Genomic DNA, 18926 nt, shown 5'->3' with positions numbered 1-18926 from the left:
AGACTGATACATTGTAACGACAAACTGATACATAACTGCAGGCTGATACATTATAACTGCAGGCTGGTACATTCTAACTGCAGGCTGGTACATTCTAACTGCAGGCTGATACATTATAACTGCAGGCTGGTACATTATAACTGCAGGCTGGTACATTATAACTACAGGCTGGTACATTATAACTACAGGCTGATACATTATAACTACAGGCTGATACATTATAACTGCAGGCTGATACATTATAACTGCAGGCTGGTACATTATAACTGCAGGCTGGTACATTATAACTGCAGGCTGGTACATTATAACTGCAGGCTGATACATTATAACTGCAGGCTGATACATTATAACTGCAGGCTGGTACATTCTAACTGCAGGCTGGTACATTCTAACTGCAGGCTGGTACATTATAACTGCAGGCTGGTACATTATAACTGCAGGCTGGTACATTATAACTGCAGGCTGGTACATTATAACTGCAGGCTGGTACATTATAACTGCAGGCTGCTACATTATAACTGCAGGCTGGTACATTATAACTGCAGGCTGGTACATTGTAACTACAGGCTGGTACATTATAACTGCAGGCCAATGCAGAGTTATTGCCTGTCTCTGAGCTCTACAGATAGTTCTTTCCCCCTCCTTGCTTGGTGTTCGCTTTGATATACTTTGTCAGCTGTGAGACCTTATATAGACAGGACTGTGTCTTCCCAAATCCTGTCCAATCAGATGAATTTACCCCAGGTGGAGAAACATCTCAGAGAGGATCAAAAGAAATGGGAGGAGCCAGAGCTAAATATCGTGTCACAGTAAAGGGTCTGAACACTTATGTCTATGTGAAATTTTAGTTTTAAATTTTTAATAAATTTGTGAAGATTAGTAACTTTCTGGTTTTATATTGACATTAAGGTGTATTAAGGACAGAGTGATGGCAGAATGTCAAAAATACCGATCGTGTTTTTACATTTTATCTAACAAAGAACGTTATTGGGGGAAGGGGTGTTTTTTACTGTTCTCAACTTCACAATTTTTTTTCCATTTATCCCAACAGAACGAAAGTCCGGCCATCATGGCGCTGTCACATGACATTGACGCTCGCCTCTTGAAGCTGCCGTGCCAGACCGTGTGCATCGGTGACTGCAGCTTCTTCACTAAAGTTCACTTTACAGATTCTTCATATTGTCTTCTTGTGTCCGACCTCAGTGGGGTGTGGTGTGAGGAGGCGGCAGCCAGTGTTATACTGGAGAGGTCAAAGGTGAGGAGAGGTCACCAGCAGAATAGTGAGTGCAGCTCTGGAGTATAATACAGGATATAACTCAGGATCAGTACAGGATAAGTAATGTAATGTATGTACACAGTGACCTCACCAGCAGAATAGTGAGTACAGCTCTGGAGTATAATACAGGATATAACTCAGGATCAGTAATGTAATGTATGTACAGAATTTTTTTATTTTAAAGCTTATACAAGTTATCTCCCATCTTTCCCATGTAGGAGCTGAATAAGCGTCTTAAAGCGCCCATCTCCTCGTTTCTCGGCCATCTGTCTCAGCTCATTCTTCCCCTATTGGACTCTAAGGAGAAGACCCCAAGCCCCTTGTCCTGCACCCGCACACAGGGCACATTGCTGGTGCATGTGAAGAGTCAGCTCTCCGGGCTCCCATTTTACTGGGACTTTCACTGTAGAGAGGCCAGCGTCAGCACGGTGAGAGACGGGACAATCACTTACAGTAGTGATGTCTTTACTATTGATCTAATCTTGTCACCTCCAGAGCTGTATTCATCATTCTGCTAAATACTTCTCCAATATCAGGATGCACAATATGTCATGTCTGAGCAGCTCCTCATAGTCTGTACAGGATGGGAAATGTAGGGTTTACATAGTTACTGTATTAAAAAAAATCTTTCACAGTAGAGCCATTCACTGTGGATCTCCCGGCTGTCAGGGCATGCTGGAAATTGTAGTTCTGCAAAAACTGGTGATCCTCCGGCTGTCAGGGCATGCTGGAAATTGTAGTTCTGCAAAAACTGGTGATCCTCCGGCTGTCAGGGCATGCTGGGAATTGTAGTTCTGCAAAAGCTGGTGATCCTCCGGCTGTCAGGGCATGCTGGGAATTGTAGTTCTGCAACACCTGGAGATCCTCCTGCTGTCAGAGCATGCTGGGAATAGTAGTTTGCAACATCTGGCGATCCACTGGTTGTCAGGGCATGCTGGGAATAGTAGTTCTGAAACAACTGGAGATCCTCCGGCTGTCAGGGTATGCTGGGAATTGTAGTTCTGCAACACCTGGAGATCCTCCGGCTGTCAGGGCATGCTGGGAATTGTAGTTCTGCAACACCTGGAGATCCTCCGGCTGTCAGGGCATGCTGGGAATTGTAGTTTTGAGACACCTGGACATCCACCGTTTGTCAGGGCATGCTGGTAATTGTAGTTCTGCAACATCTGGAGATCCTCTGGCTGTCGGGGCATGCTGGGAATTGTAGTTCTGCAACATCTAGTGATCCTCCGACTCTCAGGGCATGCTGGGAATTGTAGTTCTGGAACACCTGGAGATCCTCTGGCTGTCAGGGCATGCTGGGAGTTTTAGTTTCCAAATACAAGCCACAGTGCGCCACAGTGCCGGTAGACTTCATCTGGTAGTCTGCAGAATTTTTAATGCAGCTCCGGATGTGAATGTTGCATAAGTTATTATGGAACCTCAGATGAAACAGGGTTCAGATTAAAAAAAAAAAATAACTTTTAAGGTGAAATAATTTTAACTTTTGTTGTTAGCATTTTATGATCTTGTAATTTACTACCTGACCACTAGATGGCAGCATTTCTCTAGATTCATTTACATTGCTGGTAATCTGTTCTGCCCCATCTGCGGAGATCTGTATAGCGGTGCAGAGGGTGCACGGTGATGTCTTCACTTATGTTTTGCAAACATGTCAAATTAAATAAACAACGTAGTCGCTGACATCCTCAGTATGAGCCGTTTGGCCTGACATAGCCATGGACATTCCTTTCTAGGGTTACCATCCTAAAAGCGCAGGTTGCTAGCTATTTCTCCTGATCCCTACTTAATGGGGTACTCCACTGGAAAACATATATTTTTTTTTTTTAAATCAACTGGTGCCTGAAAGTTAAACAGATCTGTAAATTACTTCTATTAAAAAAAAAAAATAATCTTAATCCTTCCAGTACTTATCAGCTGCTGTATGCTACAGAGGAAATTCTTTTCTTTTTGGATCTCCTTTCTGTCTGACCACAGTGCTCTCTGCTGACACCTCTGTCTGTATCAGGAGCTGTCCATAGCAGGAGAGGTTTGCTATGGGGATTTTCTCCTACTCTGGACAGTTCCTGACATGGACAGAGGTGTCAGCAGAGAGCACTGTGGTCAGTCAGAAAGGAAATTCAAAAGGAAAAGAACTTGCTCTGTAGTATACAGCAGCTGATAAGTACTGAAAGGATTAAGATTTTTTAATAGAAGTAATTTGCAAATCTGTTTAACTTTCTGGAGCCAGTTGATATATATAAAAAGTTTTTTCCTGGACAACCCGTTTAAGGGGTTAAAGGGTAAACTGTCAGCTTGCTGCCCCCACACTAACCAGCGGTACTTGCTTGTAGTGCGGGGGACGCTGATCAGTTTGTAGCGGCCTACACTCATTTACTGTAAAGCAGTCTAAATGGGTACCATGGGCGTAGGAACCGGTAAATTCATCAAGTGGCGTGCAACTTTTGATGAATTTGGGGCCGGAAAGGTAACATCAAACGCGACTTTTCTGCTTTAAATAGTACACATACTAGACAACAATTGATGAATTCCCCTCATTATTACAATACATATTACCATCATACTGTTACTGACCACATCCTCTATACTAAGACCAGTATTACCAATAATACCAGTATACAAGGAGGAATATTATCACCAGCGCCACACCTCTGCGTAGGTTGAGTCTGGTATTGCATCTCAGCTCCTTTTGAAGAAAATGCGGCTGAGCTGCAATACCGCACACAACCTGCGTTTTAAAGTGATAGTGCCCATGTAAGGCCAACATCGTCTGCTTGTTTAAGGGGCCAAAGTTGGGGGCCACTGTGACTGTACATGAAAGTTTTAGCCCAAATATTTATGTAATATTATGTTAAATACTTCATTTATTTTTATGTAGAACGACTGAAAACAGAGACTTTCGATGAGAATTCCTTCTACAAATCTTTTATGAGTAAGGTGAGTCCCTGCTCTCCAGGAGGGCGCTGGGGTCCCTCGGAGGCTTAATCTGGGGATGGGGGCAGTTGTACGTTAATATAAATAGTTTTAAAGGGGTATTCCAGGAAAAAACTTTTTTTTTTTTTTTATATATCAACTGGCTCCAGAAAGTTAAACAGATTTGTAAATTACTTCTATTAAAATTTTTAAATCCTTTCAGTACTTATGAGCTTCTGAAGTTAAGGTTGTTCTTTTCTGTCTAAGTGCTCTCTGATGACACGTGTCTCGGGAACCGCCCAGTTTAGAAGAGGTTTGCTATGGGGATTTGCTTCTAAACTGGGCGTTTCCCGAGTCACGTGTCATCAGAGAGCACTTAGACAGAAAAGAACAACTCAACTTCAGCAGCTAAAAAGTTCTGAAAGGATTAAGATTTTTTAATAGAAGTAATTTACAAATCTGTTTAACTTTCTGGAGCCAGTTGAGATATATATATATATATATATATAAAAGTTTTTTTTCCTGTAATACCCCTTTAAGTTCTGTAAAATTTTAATATACATCATATTTACAATTCTCAGCATTTTAAAGATCTCTGCTTTCTGTAACTGAATGAGAACATTTATCTTTATATAAAGAAGCTGAAAACCTGCCCTGACCTTACAGCTGAGGGTTTGTTACAATTCTATCCAGTCTAGAGCAGTGGTCTTCAATCTGTGGACCTCAAAAAATTGCAAAACTACAACTCTTAGCATACCCGGACAGCCAACGGCTGTCCGGGCATGCTGGGAGTTGTAGTTTTGCAACATCTGGAGGTCTGACGCTGTCCAGGCATGCTGGGAGTTGTAGTCTTGCAAAAGTCTACTGGTCTAGACAGTTCTCATCTCTTAGTTGAATGGGTATTTTGGAATCATAGTATGCTACATAGTGGTTGGCACTCAACTTTTCCAGACTACTGAACGCCTTGTGGAAATGTATGTTCATACCAGTAGTCACCCAACTTTCTTAGAAACAGTAAGAAGCTGCAAATAGAACACGGCCCAGACCTATAACAATGGTACGTTCCTTAATAAATGTCCTATGTGTAAGGCCCAAGGTATTGCGCTCCAAGGGTTAAATCGCCCTTTATTCGTGTTTTGTGGGAATTGATGGAATGTATCTATGATATTTCATGCAGGTATAAGGGGTGGCACCAGTTGGCATGAGGTTGGCGTTTCGTGGTATCACCTCAGCACACGCCTTATACGAGGGGTGTGTGTGTATATAAACACACGGGGCTGCAGGGACTTGCCTCCTGCCCGCGCATTCCCATAGACTGGGCTGAGATGGCGGTCCTATTGATTTTCTACCCTGTGTCAGAGAATGTACATGGTGCAGAGGATTATGGGATATGGAGACGGGGATAACTGTACAGAAAAAAAGTTGGTCAGTTGCCCATAGCAACCAATCAGATTGCTTCTTTCATTTTTCAGATGCCTTCCCTGGTGGTCTAGGGTAGTGAAAATGCCATTAATAACATCCCTGTTGGTCTAGGGTGATGATGGACTCAATAATAACATCCCTGTTGGTCTAGGGTGATGATGGACTCAATAATAAAATTCCTGTTGGTCTAGGGTGGTGATGGACTCAATAATAACATCCCTGTTGGTCTAGGGTGATGATGGACTCAATAATAACATCCCTGTTGGTCTAGGGTGATGATGGACTCAATAATAAAATCCCTGTTGTTCTAGGGTAGTAAAGAAATCAATGATAAGATCCAGAGTGCTCTAAGGTAGTAAAGTATTTAATGGTAACATTCCTGGCGGTGTAATGTAGTGAAGGAGTCAATGATAACATTCCTGATGGTCTGGGGGTAGTAAAGGAATCAACTATGACTTCCCTGGTGGTCTGGGGTACTAAAGGAGTCAATGATAACATCTCTGGTGGTCTAGGGTGCAGAGGGAATCAATGATAAAATCCCTGGTGGTCTGGGGTACAGAGGGAATCAATGATAACATCCCTGGTGGTCTAGGGTACAGAGGGAATCACTGATAACATCCCTGGTGGTCTAGGGTACAGAGGGAATCAATGATAACATCCCTGGTGGTCTAGGGTACAGAGGGAATCAATGATAACATCCCTGGTGGTCTGGGGTACAGAGGGAATCAATGATAACATCCCTGGTGGTCTGGGGTACACAGGGAATCAATGATAACATCCCTGGTGGTCTGGGGTACAGAGGGAATCAATGATAACATGTCTGGTGGTCTAGGATACGGAGGGAATCAATTAAAACATCCCTGGTGGTCTAGGGTACAGAGGGAATCACTGATAACATCCCTGGTGGTCTAGGGTACAGAGGGAATCAATGATAACATCCCTGGTGGTCTAGGGTACAGAGGGAATCAATGATAACATCCCTGGTGGACTAGGGTACAGAGGGAATCAATGATAACATTTCTGGTTGTCTAGGGTACAGAGGGATTCAATGATAACATCCCTGGTGGTCTAGGGTACAGAGGGAATCAATGATAACATCTCTGGTTGTCTATGGTACAGAGGGAATCAATGATAACATCCCTGGTGGTCTAGGGTACAGAGTGAATCAATGATAACATCCCTGGTGGTCTAGGGTACAGAGGGAATCAATGATAACATCCCTGGTGGTCTAGGGTACAGAGGGATTCAATGATAATATCCTTGGTGGTCTAGGGTACAGAGGGAATCAATGATAACATCCCTGGTGGTCTAGGGTACAGAGGGAATCAATGATAACATCTCTGGTTGTCTAGGGTACAGAGGGAATCAATGATAACATCCCTGGTGGTCTAGGGTACAGAGGGAATCAATGATAACATCTCTGGTTGTCTAGGGTACAGAGGGAATCAATGATAACAACCCTGGTGGTCTAGAGTACAGAGGGAATCAATGATAACATCTCTGGTTGTCTAGGGTACAGAGGGAATCAATGATAACATCCCTGGTGGTCTGGGGTACACAGGGAATCAATGATAACATCCCTGGTGGTCTGGGGTACAGAGGGAATCAATGATAACATGTCTGGTGGTCTAGGGTACGGAGGGAATCAATTATAACATCCCTGGTGGTCTAGGGTACAGAGGGGATCACTGATAACATCCCTGGTGGTCTAGGGTACAGAGGGAATCAATGATAACATCCCTGGTGGTCTAGGGTACAGAGGGAATCAATGATAACATCCCTGGTGGTCTAGGGTACAGAGGGAATCAATGATAACATTTCTGGTTGTCTAGGGTACAGAGGGATTCAATGATAACATCCCTGGTGGTCTAGGGTACAGAGGGAATCAATGATAACATCTCTGGTTGTCTATGGTACAGAGGGAATCAATGATAACATCCCTGGTGGTTTAGGGTTCAGAGGGAATCAATGATAACATCCCTGGTGGTCTAGGGTACAGAGGGAATCAATGATAACATCTCTGGTTGTCTAGGGTACAGAGGGAATCAATGATAACATCCCTGGTGGTCTATGGTACAGAGGGAATCAATGATAGCATCTCTGGTTGTCTAGGGTACAGAGGGAATCAATGATAGCATCTCTGGTTGTCTAGGGTACAGAGGGAATCAATGATAACATCCCTGGTGGTCTAGAGTACAGAGGGAATCAATGATAACATCTCTGGTGGTCTAGGGTGCAGAGGGAATCAATGATAACATCCTTGGTGGTCTAGGGTACAGAGGGAATCAATGATAACATTCCTGGTGGTCTAGTGTACAGAGGGAATCAATGATAACATCCCTGGTGGTCTAGGTTAGCAATGGAGTCAATAATAACATTCCTGGTTGCCAAGCTTAGTGATCGAGTCAATGGTAACATCCCTAGTGGTCTAAGGAAGTAAAGTATTTAATGGTAACATTCCTGGTGGTCTAGGGTTGTGGAGGGGTTGAAATCTCGTTTCCTGGTGGATTAGTGCAGTGACACATTAAATGCTACAATCCCTGGTGGTCTAGGGTCATAGAAATAACATAATAACATGTTCCCTGGTGGATTAGGGCAGTGGAGGATTACATTCTACAATCCCTGGTGGTCTAGGGTAGTAGTAGCAATGTTCATTTCAGCTACCCTGGTGGTTGGGTTGAAGTCAACTTGTATGACAGTAGGATCAGACTGCACGGTGTCTGTAGGCTGTAACCATAGCGACCCAAGAGAATACAAAAAGGGCAGAAGATTTTAGTTTCATTTTCAAATTTTAAGAATTTTTTCTTTTTTTTTTCTTTGGAGCAATGAAAGGGGTGTTCTGGGAAGCAATTTAGTTTTCTAGCTGCTCATGCAGGGGGTAAGAGTTAGGCCATGTTCACACGGTGGAATTTCCACACGGAATTCTGCAAAAGAATTCTGCATGGACATTATGCTGCAGCAGTGTCTCATTGATTTCGATGGGATTCTGCTGCACTGTTCGGCGGAATTTCCGCTCCAGATGGTGCATTTCCGGGCGGTCCTAGTACCGGCACGTTCTGGCGGTGTCAGTCAGTGGAATGTCAGCACAGAGATTTTTGTGGACATTCCACCGTGTGAACATTATAATCCCTCTGTCAGTTCTTTTCTGCGCCACCTCTGCTGTTCTCATAGAGCCCCCTGGTCCCACTTCACCTACTGATTGGCTGAGCAGGACCAGGAGCGCGGACAGTGAGGGATCCAGGAAGGTAAGTATAGGTTTTTTAACTCTTACCACCTGCCTGAGCAAAAGTAAATGTGTATATATATATATATATATATATATATGGAGAAGACCTGACTCACTGACTCATCACGCCCAGCCTAAACCCTTGGACCTAGAAACCTGAATTTTTGCACAGGTGTTTTTAAGACGTAGACAAGGAATGAGAAAGGATTTTTTGAAATTCCACCCTTAAGGGGGTGAAAAAGGTGTTTTTGTTTAAAGTCCCATACAAGTCTATGGGAAATATATGTTACTGCATAACTTCCAAATGCCTGGAGATATTTCCATAATACTTGGTCACATGTTACTTATATGTCCACTTCAAATATAGGATAGTTAATTTAACCCTTAACTACCCCCATTTGTGAGGGTCGGGGTTTTTGTTTAAAGTCCCATGCAAATCAATGGGAAATGTATGTTCCCATATAACTTCTGTACGGCTGGAGATATTTCAATACCTGGTACACATATTACGGGTCGTGATGGGAGGACGGGATAGGAGGGCGGGATAGGAGGTCGGGATAGGAGGTCGAGACAGGAGGTCGAGACAGGAGGTCGAGACAGGAGGACGGGATATGAGGACAGGATATGAGGACGGGATAGGAGGTCGAGATAGGAGGTCGGGATAGGAGGACGGGATAGGAGATCGACATCCTTTGAGGACTTTTACCGAGTCTGATTGCAGGGGAACCCGCCTTCTCGCGCTGCTTATATACTGCCAACAGTCCTAATATCCCAGATAGGAAAACGGGAATAGGAGGACGGCATAGGAGGTCGGGATATGAGGTCAAGATATGAGGTCAAGATAGGAGGTCAAGATAGGAGGTCGGGATAGGAGGTCGGGATGGGAGGGCGGGATGGGAGGGCGGGATAGGAGGAAGGGATAGGAGGAAGGGATAGGAGGACGGGATAGGAGGTAAAGATAGGAGGTAAAGATAGGAGGACGGGATAGGAGGACGGGATAGGAGGTCGGGATAGGAGGTCGGGATAGGAGGTAAAGATTGGAGGTCGGGATAGGAGGTCGAGATAAGAGGATAGGATAGGAGGTCGGGATAGGAGGTCGGGATAGGAGGTCGGGATAGGAGGTCGGGATAGGAGGTCGGGATAGGAGGTCGGGATAGGAGGTCGGGATAGGAGGTCGACATAGGAGGTAGAGATAGAAGGTCGGGATATGAGGACGGGATTTTAGGACTGTTGGCAGTATATAAGCAGCGCGAGATGGCGGGTTCCCCTGCGCGCAGACTCGGTTAAAGTCCTCAAAGGATGTCGATCTTCAATTCCATGAAATAGCAAAAGCTAGTGTATATATATATATATATATATATATATATATGTTATCTAAAATTGCTTCTTAGAATACCTTTTAAGGATACATTCACATGCATCGGATCTGCTTCGAATTTAAATTCATAAAATCCCGATCTGCAGTGGCGGATTTTACAAGGCAATTCTTACTTTTTTTTTTATTGACATGTCAATAAAGCGATTGTAAAATCTGCTACTGTGGATCCGCAACTTTAAATCCGCAGCAGATCCGGTGTGTACATACAGCCTTAATGATCCTGGCTGCAGAAATATACATATCCATATCTTAGAGATGAGACCCCGAGCAATCAATTGTTATCTTCAGGGGTATCCTGGGTATTCATAGGTGAGATCATAGTGGCTGTCCGGGCATTCTGGGAGTTGTAGTTTTGCTACTGGAGTGTGTTTCCTACCTAGGTTGCATCCAGCTGTTGCAAAACCACAACTCCTGTTGCACCAGCAGAATAGTGAGTACAGCTCTGGAGTATAATACAGGATATAACTCAGGATCAGTACAGGATAAGTAATGTAATGTATGCACACAGTGACCTCACCAGCAGAATAGTGAGTACAGCTCTGGAGTATAATACAGGATATAACTTAGGATCAGTACAGGATAAGTAATGTAATGTATGTACACAGTGACCTCACCAGCAGAATAGTGAGTACAGCTCTGGGGTATAATACAGGATATAACTCAGGATCAGTACAGGATAAGTAATGTAATGTATGTACACAGTGACCTCACCAGCAGAATAGTGAGTACAGCTCTGGAGTATAATACAGGATATAACTCAGGATCAGTACAGGATAAGTAATGTATGTACACAGTGACCTCACCAGCTGAATAGTGAGTACAGCTCTGGAGTATAATACAGGATATAACTCAGGATCAGTACAGGATAAGTAATGTAATGTATGTACACAATGACCCCACCAGCTGAATAGTGAGTACAGGTCTGGAGTATAATACAGGATATAACTCAGGATCAGTACAGGATAAGTAATGTAATGTATGTACACAGTGACCCCACCAGCAGAATAGTGAGTACAGCTCTGGGGTATAATACAGGATATAGCTCAGGATCAGTACAGGATAAGTAATGTAATGTAATGTATGTACACAGTGACCCCACCAGCAGAATAGTGAGTACAGCTCTGGAGTATAATACAGGATGTAACTCAGGATCGGTACAGGATAAGTAATGTAATGTATGTACACAGTGACCTCACCAGCAGAATAGTGAGTACAGCTCTGGGGTATAATACAGGATATAGCTCAGGATCAGTACAGGATAAGTAATGTAATGTATGTACACAGTGACCTCACCAGCAGAATAGTGAGTACAGCTCTGGGGTATAATACAGGATATAGCTCAGGATCAGTACAGGATAAGTAATGTAATGTATGTACACAGTGACCCCCACCAGCAGAATAGTGAGTGCAGCTCTGAAGTATAATACAGAAAATAACTTTGTGCAGGATATAAAAGTATTGTGCCGCACAGATCGTGGCCTTGTGTGTGGGACGGCAGTAATGAAAAATGTTGTTTGTAAAGTAAATAAATAAAAAGAAATGTTCACCCCCCTCTGCCGCCGCCACGCCAAGAATAACATTCGCCAAAGTCTTAATCATCCTTAACCAATTCATGTTTCCATCCCCGGATCACCTGTGCATTAAAGGGGCCGCGCGTAGGTTTGTTGTTGACAGCGACGTCACATGTTGTTTTTGGATCCGTCGGCCTTTGATCGGCAGACTATGTGAATCGTAACTCGCCCCTCTTGTCTGGGCCGCCGCTCCATCACAGAATATTATTTCTAGCTCCTAATTCCTTTTCTTTATCTCTTTTTTCTCGAGGCGTAATAAGCTGCGTCTAATTGTTTGTGTTGCGTAGAGATTATTATCGTCTCACAACACCGTCAACCAACCGCGCACGGAGCTGGCTGCGGCCCAACACCTGACGTGGGATGAGACCTAGATACAATGTAACATCTCTACTGATATTCTAGAGCACTGTTTGCCAACCAGGGTGCCTCCAGCTGTTGCAAAACTACAACTCCCAGCATGCCCGCAGAGCCAACTGGTCTAGGCGCACTTTTCCAGATATATATATATATATATATATATATATATACAATTTTTTTATAATTATTTTTATATATATATATATATATATATATATATATATATATATATATATAAATTACCATCTTTCATATCCCATTAAATATGGATTTTATAGGTTTCAGATTATTAGATATTCTGCATTAAATACTTATTATATATTGAGGAACAACTCCATACAAGTCAGATTATCAGATATTTCAGTTTATTGGACGGTCAGGAGAAGTGCAAAGGACCTGATATATGCTGGGTTATCAGATATTCCGAATTATTGAACAGCCATTGGCAAAAATTAACATTTTTATAGGAGTCAGATTAGCAGAAATGCCGGTAAGATATATATATGTATGAATATACACTGCTCAAAAAAATAAAGGGAACACTGAGACAACACCTCCTGGATCTGAATGAATGAACTAATCGTATGAAATATTTTCGTCTTTACATAGTTGAATGCGCTGACAACAAAATCACACAAAAATTATCAATGGAAATCAAATGTATTAACCCATGGAAGTCTGGATATGGAGTCACACTCAAAATCACAGTGGAAAACCCCACTACAGGCTGATCCAACTTTATGTAATGTCCTTAATACAAGTCCCAATGAGGCTCAGTAGTGTGTGTGGCCTCCACGTGCCCGTATGACCTCCCTACAACGCCTGGGCATGATCCTGATGAGGTGGAGGATGGTCTCCTGAGGAATGTCCTCCCAGACCTGGACTAAAGCATCTGCCAACTCCTGGACAGTCTGTGGTAGATGGAGCGAGATGTCCCAGATGTGCTCAATCGGATTCAGGTCTGGGGAACAGTCCATAGCATCAATGCCTTCCTCTTGTAGGAACTGCTGACACACTCCAGCCACATGCGGTCTAGCATTGTCTTGTATTAGGAGGAACCCAAGGCCAACCGCACCAGCATATGGTCTCACAAGGGGTCTGAGGATCTCATCTCTGTACCTAATGGCAGTCAGGCTGCCTCTGGCAAGCACATGGAGGGCTGCGCGGCCCCCCAAAGAAATGCCACCCCACACATTACTGACCCACCGCCAAACCGGTCATGCTGGAGGATGTTGCAGGCAGCAAAACGTTCTCCACAGCGTCTCCAGACTCTGTCACATCTGTCACATGTTCTCAGTGTGAACCTGCTTTCATCTGTGAAGAGCACAGGGCGCCAGTGGTGAATTTGCCAATCATGGTGTTCTCTGGCAAATGGCAAACGTCCTGCACAGTGTTGGGCTGTAAGCACAACCCCCACCTGTGGACGTTGGGCCCTCATACCACCCTCATGGAGTCTGTTTCTGACCGTTTGAGTGGACACATGCACGTTTGTGACCTGCTGGAGGTCATTTTGCAGAGCTCTGACAGTGCTCCTCCTGCTCCTCCTGCTCCTCCTTGCACAAAGGCAGAGGTAGCGGTCCTGCTGCCGGGTTGTTGTCCTCCTACGGCCTCCTCCACGTCTCCTGATGTACTGGCCTGTCTCCTGGTAGCGCCCCCATGCTCTGGACACTACACAGACAGACACAGCAAACCTTCTTGCCACAGCTCGCATTGATGTGCCATCCTGGATGAGCTGCACTACCTGAGCCACTTGTGTGGGTTGTAGACTCCGTCTCATGCTACCACTAGAGTGAAAGCACCGCCAGCATTCAAAAGTGACCAAAACATCAGCCAGGAAGCATAGGAACTGAGAAGTGGTCTGTGGTCACCACCTGCAGAACCACTCCCTTAATGGGGGGTGTCTTGCTAATTGCCTATAATTTCCACCTGTTGTCTGTTCCATGTGAAATTGATTGTCAATCAGTGTTCTTCCTGAGTGGACAGTGGGATCTCACACAAGTGTCAGTGACTTGTTGTTACATTGTGGTGTTTAGGTGTTCCCTTTAGTTTTTTGATCAGAGTATATATATATATTATATGTCTGTTTATGTAGATGGATATATTTATACATATTACACATATTTGTGTGCAGGTGTATATGTATCTATATACTGATAGCTGACGATTGTGTTCACAAGGCAGAATTTCCGTACGGAAGAATTCCGTCTGATTTTCTGCCGAAATTTAAGGCACATTGGGGGAGATTTATCTAGACCCATGTAGAGGAAAAGTTGCTGAGTTGCCCATAGCAACCAATCAGATCACTTCTTTCATTTTTCTGAGGCCTTTTCAAAATGAAAGAAGCGATCTGATTGGTTGCTATGGGCAACTCAGCAACTTTTCCTCTGCACAGGTTTTGATAAATCTCCCCCATTATGTCTATTTCCGCTGTCCCATTTACACAGCGGGATTTCCACATTCCGAAAAATTTTAAAGACGTGTATCTTCAAATGTTGAAGAATTGCGGGCGGAATATCATTGATGTCAACAGAGTTTCAAATTTCGGAAGGATTCTGCATTTTGAGCACACAAAAATGTTGTCGAAGTAGCAGATATTCCACTATGTAAACATAACTATACAGTGATTATAACGTGACTTTCTGTATTATCAGATGCTGGATTAAAGGAATTTCCCAGTGCACATATACATCAGTGTTCCCCAACCAGCTGCTGCAAAACTACAACTCCCAGCATGCCCTCAGGGCATGCTGGGAGTTGTAGTTTTGTAGTAGCTGGAGGCACCCTGGTTTTTGTGTCTGGTCGGGGATGCTGAGGAGTTGTTGTTTTGCAACAACTGGAGCAGTGTTTGCCACCCAAGGTGCCCCCAGCTGTTGCAAAACTACAACACCCAGCTTTCCCAGAAACAGACAAAAAAATTAAAATATTTACAGCTTCTCTAGCAAGAACCATATGTAAAATATTGAATGTAGAAAGTGAATTATGAACGAGGCATGAGACCTTGTGCCCCATAGATTTTACTAGCACCTTTCCTACTTCAAAGGCTCCCCTGCCCTCCGACGGACGCCCCGAATTCTGCCTGACGCCACTGGCAAACCGTCATCTAATTTTGGAAAATAAGAACCTTTTTTTAGATTTTTTTTTACGTGTTTAGAAAAAAAAATGTGAAAAAAATTATTTTGATAGTCGATAATTACTTTTTTTTTTTGGTCGGTTTTCATCAATATTTTCCCCGTGGTGCCGTCTCTATGAGCGCGTCTGTCTTATTTATTTGCGTCCGCGGCCATTCACGTACAAAAAAAAAAAAAAAAAAAACCCATAAAAGCCATTAAGATTAGCCACATATCCATATTTAGCTGAGGCCGAGAGGTAAAAAAGCTTAATAGAAAGGTCCCTAAGTGATGTTTTTGGCTTCAGATCGGGCTTTAAAATTTGTTCTAGAGGAGTTAGGAAAAGAAGTAAAAAAAATAAATAAAATAAAAAAAAATGCAAATTATAAGTAAAAAAAAGAAAAAGAAAAAAATTGCAAAAGAAGGAAAAAAAAAAAAAACTGGCCTGATGCCGAAGCTACTGTACGAACTGTTAATAAACCTTTTTAGTGTGTATGTGTCTTTATGTATATAAACGTATATAAATTTTATTAGTTAAAGGAGCCGGGGTAAAGTATGCGCAGTTGGCTGAGGGCAGCGCTCAGATCTTCAGAGGAATAGCTGGCTGCCCAGTAGCCGTCAATTAGCCGCTGGAAGGAGACACGCTGCTAAGTCAACAAATTAGAGAGAGTCAAAAAGTGAGTAAAACAGTCTGCACAACGGCTCCCCCGGGGCCCAGGTGACAGAACGGAGTTGTTAGAATGTGGCAAAGTGTTAGACAGAAATAGATTTAGTTAAAGGGAGGGGCGCGGGCACATAAAAAAAAAAAAAAAAAAAAGTTCATGCAGTAATATTTTTTTTTTCGTAATTCAGAAAAGTTCCGTCTGTGCTGAGAATTTTGTTTAGTATCTTAATGAGGAGCAATCGGCAACTAATACTGTGTTATCCCCTTTAAAGGCTCCTGGTGTTCATGTAGAACAGAATCCTGATAATGTTTTTTTGGTGAAGGTCGGCTATTACTGTAGCCTTCATAATCTGGGCTTTATGGCAGGGTGGACAGTAAGAGACACGTGAAAGTCGCCGGAAAGACTCTCAGATTGGGAGAAACAACATTCTCTGTTCTGATAAAAACAAGATTTAACTTCCTGGCCTCAATTCTAAGCGTCATGTCAGGAGGAGAGCAGGCAATGCCCGTCCCCTGCCCAATACCATCCCTACAGTGATCATGGTGGGGGCAGCATCATGTCAGGAGGAGAGCAGGCAATGCCCGTCCTCTGCCCAATACCATCCCTACAGTGATCATGGTGGGGGCAGCTTCATGTCTGGGGGAAACACGGCACTGCCCATCACCTGCCCAATACCATCCCTACAGTGATCATGGTGGGGGCAGCATCATGTCTGGGGGAAACCAGGCACTGCCCATCACCTGCCCAATACCATCCCTACAGTGATCATGGTGGGGGCAGCATCATGTCTGGGGGAAACCAGGCACTGCCCATCACCTGCCCAATACCATCCCTACAGTGATCATGGTGGGGGCAGCATCATGTCTGGGGGAAACACGGCACTGCCCATCACCTGCCCAATACCATCCCTACAGTGATCATGGTGGGGGCAGCATCATGTCTGGGGGAAACACGGCACTGCCCATCACCTGCCCAATACCATCCCTACAGTGATCATGGTGGGGGCAGCATCATGTCTGGGGGAAACCAGGCACTGCCCATCACCTGCCCAATACCATCCCTACAGTGATCATGGTGGGGGCAGCATCATGTCTGGGGGAAACCAGGCACTGCCCATCACCTGCCCAATACCATCCCTACAGTGATCATGGTGGGGGCAGCATCATGTCTGGGGGAAACCAGGCACTGCCCATCACATGCCCAATACCATCACTACAGCGATCATGGTGGGGGCAGCATCATGTCTGGGGGAAACCAGGCACTGCCCATCACCTGCCCAATACCATCCCTACAGTGATCATGGTGGGGGCAGCATCATGTCTGGAGGAAACCAGGTACTGATCATCACCTGCCCAATACCATCCCTACAGTGATCATGGTGGGGGCAGCATCATGTCTGGGGGGAAACCAGGCACTGCCCATCACCTGCCCAATACCATCCCTACAGTGATCAGGGTGGGGGCAGCATCATGTCTGGGGGAAACCAGGCACTGCCCATCACCTGCCCAATACCATCCCTACAGTGATCATGGTGGGGCAGCATCATGTCTGGGGGAAACCAGGCACTGCCCATCACCTGCCCAATACCATCTCTACAGTGATCATGGTGGGGGCAGCATCATGTCTGGAGGAAACCAGGTACTGCCCATCGCCCGCCCAATACCATCCCTACAGTGATCATGGTGGGGGCAGCATCATGTCTGGAGGAAACCAGGCACTGCCAATCACCTGCCTAATACCATCCCTACAGTGATCATGGTGGGGGCAGCATCATGTCTGGAGGAAACCAGGCACTGCCCATCACCTGCCCATCACCTGCCCAATACCATCCCTACAGTGATAATGGTGGGGGCAGCATCATGTCTGGAGGAAACCAGGCACTGCCCATCACCTGCCCAATACCATCCCTACAGTGATCATGGTGGGGGCAGCATCATGTCTGGAGGAAACCAGGCACTGCCCATCACCTGCCCAATACCATCTCTACAGTGATCATGGTGGGGGCAGCATCATGTCTGGGGGAAACCAGGCACTGCCCATCACCTGCCCAATACCATCCCTACAGTGATCATGGTGGGGGCAGCATCATGTCTGGAGGAAACCAGGCACTGTCCATCACCTGCCCAATACCATCCCTACAGTGATCATGGTGGGGGCAGCGTTATGTCTGGGGGAAACCAGGCACTGCCCATTACCTGCCCAATACCATCCCTACAGTGATCATGGTGGGGGCAGCATCATGTCTGGGGGAAACCAGGCACTGCCCATCACCTGCCCAATACCATCTCTACAGTGATCATGGTGGGGGCAGCATCATGTCTGGGGGAGACCAGGCACTGCCCATCACCTGCCCAATACCATCCCCACAGTGATCATGGTGGGGGCAGCATCATATCTGGAGGAAACCAGGCACTGCCCAATACCATCCCTACAGTGATCATGGTGGGGGCAGCATCATGTCTGGAGGAAACCAGGTACTGCCCGTCACCTGCCCAATACCATCCCTACAGTGATCATGGTGGGGGCAGCATCATGTCTGCGGGAAACCAGGCACTGCCCATCACCTGCCCAATACCATCCCTACAGTGATCATGGTGGGGGCAGCATCATGTCTGGGGGAAACCAGGCACTGCCCATCACCTGCCCAATACCATCCCTACAGTGATCAGGGTGGGGGCAGCATCATGTCTGGGGGAAACCAGGCACTGCCCATTACCATCCCTACAGTGATCATGGTGGGGGCAGCATCATGTCTGGGGGAAACCAGGCACTGCCCATCACCTGCCCAATACCATCCCTACAGTGATCATGGTGGGGGCAGCATCATGTCTGGAGGAAACCAGGTACTGCCCGTCACCTGCCCAATACCATCCCTACAGTGATCATGGTGGGGGAAGCATCATGTCTGGGGGAAACCAGGCACTGCCCATCACCTGCCCAATACCATCCCTACAGTGATCATGGTGGGGGCAGCATCATGTCTGGGGGAAACCAGGCACTGCCCATCACCT

At 45.1% G+C, this 18926-nt stretch overlaps 1 protein-coding gene across 1 annotated transcript in view; it reads left to right on the top strand.

Annotated features, from left to right (window-relative positions):
• Positions 1 to 18926, top strand: part of NHEJ1 (non-homologous end joining factor 1) — a 120753-nt gene that overhangs the window by 747 nt on the left and 101080 nt on the right. Inside the window, exons 2-4 of the mRNA XM_056536615.1 lie at positions 1052 to 1255; positions 1495 to 1729; positions 4155 to 4213. Coding sequence (XP_056392590.1) covers positions 1052 to 1255; positions 1495 to 1729; positions 4155 to 4213 — 498 coding nt within the window. The remainder of the gene's footprint in view (positions 1 to 1051; positions 1256 to 1494; positions 1730 to 4154; positions 4214 to 18926) is intronic.

The sequence above is a fragment of the Hyla sarda genome, chromosome 8 (genome assembly GCF_029499605.1).
Source record: "Hyla sarda isolate aHylSar1 chromosome 8, aHylSar1.hap1, whole genome shotgun sequence".
Taxonomy (NCBI): Eukaryota; Metazoa; Chordata; class Amphibia; order Anura; family Hylidae; genus Hyla; species Hyla sarda.
The sequence above is the reverse complement of the archived record's forward strand: the minus strand, read 5'-3'. Positions and strand labels throughout refer to the sequence as shown.